The sequence below is a fragment of the Aethina tumida genome, chromosome 1, assembly GCF_024364675.1.
Source record: "Aethina tumida isolate Nest 87 chromosome 1, icAetTumi1.1, whole genome shotgun sequence".
Lineage (NCBI taxonomy): Eukaryota > Metazoa > Arthropoda > Insecta > Coleoptera > Nitidulidae > Aethina > Aethina tumida.
Genome location: NC_065435.1, coordinates 12,972,032 through 12,981,336, shown reverse-complemented (window position 1 = coordinate 12,981,336; position 9,305 = coordinate 12,972,032). Strand labels below are relative to the sequence as shown.

At 33.0% G+C, this 9,305-nt stretch overlaps 2 protein-coding genes across 3 annotated transcripts; both read right to left on the bottom strand.

Annotated features, from left to right (window-relative positions):
- Nucleotides 1–502: 502 nt before the first annotated feature.
- Nucleotides 503–7,517, bottom strand: LOC109597158 (gamma-2-syntrophin). 2 transcript variants are annotated; one of them, XM_020012795.2, is made up of 9 exons: nucleotides 7,346–7,517; nucleotides 6,041–6,243; nucleotides 4,981–5,140; nucleotides 4,806–4,928; nucleotides 4,402–4,754; nucleotides 4,192–4,350; nucleotides 3,909–4,133; nucleotides 3,649–3,852; nucleotides 503–2,355 (listed from the first exon to the last, which is right to left on the bottom strand). In XM_020012795.2, the coding sequence occupies exons 2-9, from the start codon at nucleotides 6,236–6,238 to the stop codon at nucleotides 2,248–2,250; spliced, it is 1,530 nt and encodes a 509-aa protein (XP_019868354.1). In that variant the 5' UTR covers nucleotides 6,239–6,243; nucleotides 7,346–7,517; the 3' UTR covers nucleotides 503–2,247. The 2 variants fall into 2 exon arrangements, with proteins under 2 accessions (XP_019868354.1, XP_019868353.1); XM_020012794.2 differs by having other exon boundaries at nucleotides 4,402–4,928.
- A 332-nt stretch (nucleotides 7,518–7,849) lies between these two features.
- On the bottom strand, nucleotides 7,850–9,098 carry LOC109597163 (hydroxymethylglutaryl-CoA lyase, mitochondrial). Its single transcript, XM_020012802.2, has 5 exons — nucleotides 8,964–9,098; nucleotides 8,775–8,908; nucleotides 8,601–8,724; nucleotides 8,282–8,552; nucleotides 7,850–8,230 (listed from the first exon to the last, which is right to left on the bottom strand). Exons 1-5 carry the CDS (start codon nucleotides 9,021–9,023, stop codon nucleotides 7,857–7,859), a joined length of 963 nt encoding a protein of 320 aa, XP_019868361.2. The 5' UTR covers nucleotides 9,024–9,098; the 3' UTR covers nucleotides 7,850–7,856.
- Nucleotides 9,099–9,305: the final 207 nt, after the last annotated feature.

Sequence of the window (9,305 nt, the reverse complement as noted above, 5' to 3'; positions counted from 1 at the left end):
ATTATTTTTCCCTCCTAAAATTCAATAACCATCATTAATCATCTAAAGTATTTCCTTTCAAATTATATTCATAACATTAAATAAGGTTCACTAATTTATTAGTTATAAACAAAATTTCAAATCAAATCATTTAAAACAACAAACTGTTTATGAAACTGCTTGCAGATTTCTATAATTAAACATTATCTTCAATATTGTCCAGTAGTCGTAACTTCCACAGTTTCGAAAGAAAGGTTTCTACACACAAAGTTCCAAACACGATTTGAGAACAAAGCTACAGATTGCATCAATCCATATTACATAACTGAATATCAGTTGCATAATGGAAACTATTGAGTTACTGAAACAGCTGCAGCTGTAAATGAAATTAAGTTATAAGAATGTAGGTCAAAGCTTTACTCCTTGATTTTGAAACTTATAGAACTTAGGACTTAGGGAGTTAATAGTAATAGTCACACTTAATTTTGATTAGTTTTAACACAGGGATGAAGAAATGAGCACGTCAAGGTACTAAATAAATTTATTCATATTGTCAACGATTAATAACTATAGAATTAAAAACATGTTTTGGTCTTCACTAAATTAACTCTATAAACTTACGGCTTGTGTACATATATAATGTAAAGCTAACTTATATAGTTCGATAGTTTCAAATAATAACAATTCACAACCGTTTTCTCATGTTTTTTTTTTTTTTGGTATAAGCAAAAAAGGTACGTTGCAAAACGTAACACACGGTAAATCCCCCATGATTGATATGTGACCAAGCATTAACCAAAAATAATTTTGCATTGAACATGTAGGTTTTTATGATATATTTTCGATGATTCACCATGTGCTAATGCTATTGCACATCATCCAAATTTATATTTTTAACTAATTAACAATAATATATATTCTCACTTCAAATCTAAATGATATCATTAACAGTAATCAACAATAAATACATTTCTCAAAAGAGATCACTTTTTCAATAACTAAAACTCATTTTAGTCCTAAAATTGACACATTGACATTTCAATAGTTTCAAAGAGAGAAGTTCCAGTTTGGAAGCTACTTGTAGTGGATCATTCTACCTCTAATATAAACTTACATTCATCTGAAGACTAGATTTTATGACGATCACTTTCAATCTGGCTGTGACAGAGAAAAACATCAAATATTGCACGCATTAATAGCTAACATCAAAATTTGTTATAAGTTTATACAGTGTAGAATGATCTGAAGAAAGAAATCTAGATTATATTTACTTCAAGGACATGTACAATCATCATTACCGAGTACAGAGTTAGAATATTTTAGAACACTTATTGCTAACTTAATTGAATTATTTAGACTATTGTTTTTTTACATATTAACAAATGTCGAGTGTACTATATTGTATTCTTACCACAGTTACATTTTACGTACTGATTCTTCTACTTAGTGAGTGCTAGTCTAAAGACCAATTTAGAGACTGTTGCAGCTGTTAGACTGAAGTTGACCTCAATAGATTCCACGGTGCTTTAAGGTTCAACAATTTATGATTAAACAATCTATAAATCGGCCTTAAGTTCATTGAAAATATGCTCTGGTATTTTGCATGCATTGTGTGTGAAATTGATGTATTTTCAATGAACTGGAAACTATTAAGGGACTTATAATCTGTAGCAATCGATTTTACATCTAGTTTTCGTTTTTCTGTGCCATTTTTTGTCTTAAAATCCTATAACAGTTTATTCTATTTACAAAAAGTACCTAAATTCTACACCAGAACATTTTTAGGTACTCTTTGATGGATAGAACCTAAAAATATAGATACTCAATAAAAAATGTATATAATAAATATATCTACCTAATAAGGTTATAATATCATAAGGAACATGTCATATACATATAGAAAAAAATCATAGTGCATCGCAGATTTTGTGCATTCTATACAAGATACCGACAAAAATTTTTAGTAATCTCCTTAAAATAATTTCAGGCACCTTCACAACTGGTCAAAGTAATCTTATACTATTTTAGTCCAAAATCACCAGCGTGATTTAAAATAATACCGGCTGTCTCTAAATTCAATTAACAATAGACTCGCCGTCAGTATAACTAGCAACAATATCCAACTAAACCCTGTTTACACAAATTTGTATCCACGAACAATTCATCTAAACAAAAGCCATGTGCAGCTGAAACTATTTTCAAGACGGACAGTCTTGAGAGATAATTAATTCTTGCGTTACTTAAATAATTGTATTCTAATTCAGTGGTTTAAGGTATAGTGGAGCATAGAAAACCAGGATCCACCGATGCTACTTTAGCTGTAAGAAACGCATGCATACAGAACAGCAAACTCTGGAGGATCGAACATTCAAGTTCCTAAAAAATAAAACATATTGGAGATTAGAGTAAATTAAACATTTAAGGAGAGAGACGATGTAAGTAACAATAGAGCAATTTTTCTATATAAAATCCTATAGAATTCAGGGGTCACGTGGTCACAACACAGGGCAACAATGTTTTTCTATGTTGGAAAACTAAGATCTCTTTTAGTGTACTGATTCCAAACATGCCATTCAATTTCGTCTATCAACTCTACTTTTTTTTTTTTACTTTTAAGTACAGACTAACTGAATTTAGTTCTGATAAAATGTAAAGAAGTAAAGATAACTTTTGAGATATAACATGAGTTGAACATTTAAAACAGTGGTCTAAGGAAAGGAGACATTGCCTAAAGCTTGATTCGTAAAATTCAAAGGTTTTAATAGGAACAATAGTCATAAATCGACAAATCCTAATCTAAATTCAGGAATTACTGCATTCTAAAGATATTTCTAAATTTCAGCAGTCTTCCTGAGTTGTCGAAAGATGATACAGAGACATCAGCGTCAGATGAAGAAACAGTTAATAGGCACAATAGTCGTAAGTGAACAAATTCCTTCTAAGAAACGTCAACATCAGATGAAGAAATAGACAGTTAATTTGACCAGATTTAACAATTCCTCAAGACTTTAATCAGCAAGATGTACGTATTATAAGAAACCTGAACCTCTCAAAGGAATCTGCAGAATTACTTCCATCCAAATTAAAATGAAATTGAAAAAATAAAACAATGAATATAAATATAGCTATATAAAAAAATATATTTGACAGAGGAAAATTAAAGGCCGAATTCTGCATCTAAATATATTTGGCTTTATTTTTTGAAGTACAGGTTAACTGAATTTAATCTTTGAAGTAAAACATTTTTTGAACAATTACAATAGTGGACCAAGGGAAGGAGACACTGTCTAAAGTTTGGGTCATAAATATCAAAGGTTTTAATAGGAACAATAGTCGTAAGTTAACAAATCGTAATTTAAATTCAGGAATTATTGCATTCTGAAGCAATAGCCTTTAGCAGTCCTCCTGAGCTACCGAAAGATTGTACAAAAATAACAGCGTCAAATAAAGAAACAAATAGTTACTTTGAAGCAGATTTAACAATTCCTCAGGCTTTAATCAGCCTGAACCTCTCAAAGGTGTCTGCAAAATTATTTGCGTCCAAGTTAAAATGAAATTGAAATAATAATACAATAGCTATAGCCTATATCAAAAGTTAGATTTGATAGAGGAAAATTAATGACTGAATTCTTCACCTAAAAATTTCTTAGGAACTATTGTTTAACGTACCTTTGTTTCGATAGCTTTGGACTCGGTATCCTGGAAATGTAGCTTAAGCTTGGACTTTCCATCATCCGAGGAGCCCCTCAATTGGGAAAACTTGTATTGCCAAAGAGGAGTTTTGGAGTCACCTTCATGTAGTGAAAACCCAAGATTCCAATCCAAAGTCAAACCAGCAGTTTTACCATTACTGCTGACTGTGAAAGTCTTATTCTGTAATCAAACAAAATGTAGATATGTAAAAAGCAAATTCATATTAGGTGTCTTACGCCAAGTTTCATAACAGCAGTGCAAACTGAGCAGTGCCAGGCGTTTTCAATTCTCAACAATTCCTGTCTAGTCTCTACTGAAAAATATCTAGAGTCTTGTCCTGAAGTCTGGACTAAAAAGCAGTGCTGTCGTTCATCTACGTTCTCGGATTCTTTTACAACCCTGAACATGGTTTGATAAACTTTAAACATTATCGGACATTTGCCCCAGTCTAAAACGTTGAGCTGCCAAAAAATATTACGTGGTTAATTACTAGTACTTGATTAACAGAGTAAGTCTTACCGGTGGTGAGTCAAATAGCATCAAGTCGGTGCCCTTAAGAGCAAAAAATCGCGGTTTATAATTTTGCCACGGTTGATTGTTGTTAAGGACACCTTCGTTGACCCAACCCATGTACTCAATTCGATCCGATACACTAAAGTTTCTGTTGTACAGCTTCATCTAAAACCAAACAAATGACAGTACGATTACACTGGAGATTAGCATACTTACTTGAAGATTGGTCAGTCCGATAATATTGTCAGTGATAAACTTCAGCCATTGGGACAAAATAGCGGAATCGTCGCAATGAATGATGCCGGTGCTAATGCCGTTAAGACCACGAACTTCGAAAGCACTTGGTCTGAGTTTGTCAGTTCCAAATATGTACCTCGTCACGTACGCCATCATTAAGGGTACGGTTACTATGTCCACCCAACGGGTCTGTGGCGGTTCTTGTTCGGACTCTGAACATATTGAACTAGGTCTGCTACTTGTGCTGTTCGTCGCTAGGCGTAAGCTCTCATCCGATGCTTCTTTGTCCTCACTGTTACTGTCAGTCTGCTGTGAGTCTTTGTCTTTCTCCTCTGCAAGATTGAAAGTTAATTGATGTGACTCCAGTTGGTTGCTAAGCTTACCTTTTTGTAAAAATGGTGTGGCTGCTTTGTAATGCTTTACAGTTAATACTACTAAATCTCCGGCGTTCCTCAATATATTCACGGCGTCATCGTGTGGACAAGCCGTTATATACTCGCCATTGACTGGAATATTTAGTTTGTACAAACATTGACAAAACTCATTATGAATGAATACCTTTAATGATGGCGTCGCCAACAAAAAGCTCTCCAGTCTCGTCTGCCGCTTGGCTTTTGTAGATTTTCGATATGAGGATGGGAAGTTTGTGTTCAGCACCGCCTTTGATGCTTAATCCCAAACCTCCTACTTTGTGTCTCCGTACTTGTACCATTCGCTCCTTAAATATAAAAAAATAAATGGTGAGCTTTTATTACAAGAAGTTTGAAATTATATAATTTTAAAAGAAAGTTCAAAATTTTCAGTTGATGAAGTTACAGATGTTCAGTGTTTATTTTCAATTATCTTTAAATATTAGTAAACATTTTGAATGTTTTCAAAGATTGCATTTTATTATATTTTTTATTGTAGTTTTACATTTTCCAAGTAAAAAATTTAAGAAACAAAAAACTTTTTATTAAGTTTTTGAAAGAAAAAAATCCATTAAGGATTATATATAAACTAGATCAAACTAAGAAATGGAAAGAACTGAAAAAGAAGTTTTATAAAACTAAACTTCATTAAAATGAATATTTTCTTAAAAATAGAACAACATGAAAAGAATAAGTAGTTGAAAACGTTAAATATGTTAAAGAAAGTGACTGAGCAAAGAGCCAGACAACTTTATCTTGTGTGTATGATCAGCAGCAAAAAGGAAATTGCCTTGCAACTCACAAAAGAGACAGAAAAAGCAAACAAGAAATATGTCTTTGATTCAAGGGTCAAACACGACCATTTGTAACATAGAGCAGTATCGCAGCTTTATCTTTGAAACAGAGAAGTTAAAAGGTAACTTTTTTATTTGTTCGAGGGTGAAATATTGTATGTGTAACGAGTTACATGATCGATAACCATTAGCTAAACTAATACGAAAAAATAGGACAACAGCCGGATAGCTTTTACGATAATAATCCTTGGCTCAACACAAAGAGCAAACAAAGGTGAATTATAATTGTCACGTGAGAAGTCATTATTTTTACATGCCCCGTGTCATTACCGACAACTACTCAAGTCGGGAAAACAATCTTGATGGAAACTGTTTTTTCAAGCTCTTTGTCCGGATAACGAATAATTGTCCTACCTTGGCGTTTTGCGGTTTTGTTTCCGGTGGAACAATTTCCTCTTTCTGCAAACGGAGCACCTCCATGGATAGATGCAGTAATACGGGAACCGGTCTGCTTTTTCCATCGCTGACCGTCACCATACCAGTCCTGATCTTGAGCTTCTGATCAACCTTTTCTTCGATTGGAGTTGTCATCCTTGTTGCGTTTATCCTCATATTGACTAAGAAAAGTTTACAATAGTAAATATTGAACACAAAAATAAATTTACTAATTTAAATATTAATGTGCATGTCATCACAAACTTTATTATTGGAAACTCAGTCATCAGTTCCTAATCTATTTTTGATGAATGGAATTAATAAAGGATATTTGAACATTTAGAGCTATATTTGGGAAAGAACAAATGATAATTTGTAATTCCATTAAAAATCCGCATTTATCAATTATTTAATCTCAAATTTTATGTCAAAAATTTTAGTGTATTAATAGAAGCTTTTGCATGTCTCCTTCAGTGATGTTAAATCAATTCTATGAAGATAATTTTCTTATTCAAATAATTCATATAATATACAAAAAATTAGTAAAAATTAGCTTCTAATTTGCTGCAAGTCTTAACAAAATATATTTTTTGAGCTTTTATTTAGACATCAATAAAATAATTAGTCTAAAACTAAGAAGTTATGTTGTTTTAATTTTTATGTTTGTTGGGTGACAATATTTTTATCTCCATAATATAAAAGTTTATATTATTTATATTATAAAATTTTTATTCCAGCTTTTCACACGTCCATAGAATTTTTAATGTTGTATTAAATATTTTTTATTTAATGATGAAAAAAGTTTAATTACGTAAATAATTCATGTTTCATTAATATTTACAAAACAGGACTTGCAGGTTAAAATTTACACATCAATTATTTTAACCATTGCAGCATTTAATCCTCTGCAACAAGCTCCTTAATTGGAAGTGTTTTATGGGTCACAGATTTTCCTACACATTATAATTATAATTAATTAAAATTGAGTGAATTCTGTACACAAATATAATGGATATAATGTTGTCAGTTTATTTGTTTTTTTAAACGTACTTAAAATCCATTTTATAGTAGTTAGAAAAAAACTATGTTGGCCAGTTTCAATGCTATTATAGATTTTTGACCCCTCCACCAATTGTCACAAGGTCCTTAAGCACGTTGTTATTAAGCAATAACGACATGTCAATGTAATTAGCTCAAGTTATTGATGTTATTATCCATTTTGTATCGGCCAATGTACGACTTGATTGATTTTTCACTAAACGAAAATATGTATAATTTATTTACCTGTATATCCTAAAATCACAATGTATGTTTAAAAACGTATCAATTTCAAATAACTACTAAAAGTATTTAATTTTAAAATTGCACTTTGTTTATCACTATAACGAAAACATTCACACGGAATGTTGTGCACAGAACTGCCATTTTTAAAAGGGTCAAAACAAATGGTGTGAGGTTCGAGTCCCGGATAAATTATTCAGCATGATCCGATTCACTACGCATCTTGGACTCTTGCAGTAAACAGTTACAGTAAAGCGTAGCGAGCTTTCGAGCTTTACAGTGAGCTTTTAGTGGTTGCGTCCATCTAGCGGAAAAGGGGTGCAATTACGTCACCGCGAAGACTTCTGTTACAGTTAAGTGTCTCAATTCACACTGAGCTTTGGGCAAACACTTGTTATACGTTTATTGGAGCTTTATAACATTGTTACGGAAGAGATAAAGAAGCTTGAGGACAAGATCTAAGTCAAATTAATACACAGATTCAAACAAAATGTTAATCAAATGTGTATCTTTATTATCCTTTTTTGAAGTATTTTGAGTATAAAGCATTATTAACCTTTGAAGCATTCTGCTTTTTAATATATTGCGTAATGAAATTTCCTGCATCAATTAGCTTCCTGAGGTCGACTCCAGTTTCTAATCCCATGCCATGTAACATATAAACCAGATCTTCAGTGGCAACATTTCCCGTGGCACCTTTGGCATAAGGACAACCTCCTAATCCAGAAACGGAAGAATCCACCACTCTAATTCCATGATCCAAAGCTACACAAACATTCACTAAAGCTTGCCCATAAGTATCGTGACAATGTATGGCCAGTTTATCAGTAGAAGTGACTTTGAGCAAATCCTGGAGCATTTCCGACGTAGTTTTCTTAGTCCCAACGCCTTAAAATAGAAGTTTAGCTAACAGAACTTAAGTAACATCCAATATCTAACCAATTGTATCGCCTAGTGAAATTTCATAACATCCTAAATCAAGCAAGGCTTGGGTAACTTTGGTAACCTGGGAAGGCTTAACGTAACCGTCGTACGGGCAACCCACAACACACGACACATAGCCTCTTACTTTGAGATTGTTTACTTTGGCTTTCTCCACCACAACTTTGATTCTTTCTATTGCTTCGTCGGTTGAGCAGTTCGTGTTCTTTCTGGAGAAGCCTTCGGAGGCGCTTGCGAACACAGCTATTTCTTTTACTTTGGCCAATAGCTAGAAGCATTGAATTTAGGTAAAGGTTATGTTTGAATGTACACTTACAGCTGATTCTAATCCTTTTGCGTTTGGTACTAAAACTGGGTAACTTATGTTATCTTTCTTTGTAATTCCTGTGTACACTTTGGTGTTGTCGCTCATTTGTGGTACCCATTTGGGACTTACAAAGCTGCAAAAATCAAAAATAACACATAAGTCTAAAAAACAGCAGGAACATACCTTGTTACTTCTATTGTTTGAAGCCCAGTTTCCGATAGCCTGTTTATTAAATCGATCTTGACTTCAGTGGGTACTTGGGTAGGTTCGTTCTGCAGTCCATCTCGAGGTCCCACTTCAACAATCCGCACCGAATTCTAAATGAAAAGTCTGAGTTTAATGGCTGGAGTAACATGAGGAGAAATTCCTTACGCTGGAAAGCCTTTTAATGACGTGGCCTAATAATTTATGTTCTATTCTTAAAATTACCATTGTGTTTAGTGACACTGGCAAAGTAATGTAAAAACATCAGATTATCAGCTTTGGGGTCTCAAGGTTAATGTTGAACTATTAAGCAACATTTGAAATCGCCGCTCTGGCTTTTATCTAAAACAGAATTCTGTGGTGACACTCCAGTACATCCAGTAGATGGAACTGAATGTACGTTTCATTGGTATAACTAGTATGAATAATTTAGGGAAATTAGTTATTAGGGTGAATTTTGAGACACGGGGAAGGATCAAACACACCGTTTGTTGATCAATTAATTATTTT

What these genes read in the sequence shown, in the direction of transcription:
- LOC109597158 (XM_020012794.2), bottom strand. Translation starts at nt 6,238, where the DNA reads ATGAGGATAAACGCAACAAGGATGACAACTCCAATCGAAGAAAAGGTT. An exon ending in CAAAACCGCAAAACGCCAAG is followed by an intron (nt 5,141 to 6,040) that starts GTAGGACAATTA and finishes TTTATATTTAAG; the next exon opens with GAGCGAATGGTACAAGTACG. An exon ending in CCAAAGCTATCGAAACAAAG is followed by an intron (nt 2,356 to 3,648) that starts GTACGTTAAACA and finishes TTTATTTTTTAG; the next exon opens with GAACTTGAATGTTCGATCCT.
- LOC109597163 (XM_020012802.2), bottom strand. Translation starts at nt 9,023, where the DNA reads ATGGTAATTTTAAGAATAGAACATAAATTATTAGGCCACGTCATTAAA. An exon ending in TCATTAAAAGGCTTTCCAGC is followed by an intron (nt 8,909 to 8,963) that starts GTAAGGAATTTC and finishes CTTTTCATTTAG; the next exon opens with AATTCGGTGCGGATTGTTGA. An exon ending in CAAAAGGATTAGAATCAGCT is followed by an intron (nt 8,553 to 8,600) that starts GTAAGTGTACAT and finishes CAATGCTTCTAG; the next exon opens with CTATTGGCCAAAGTAAAAGA.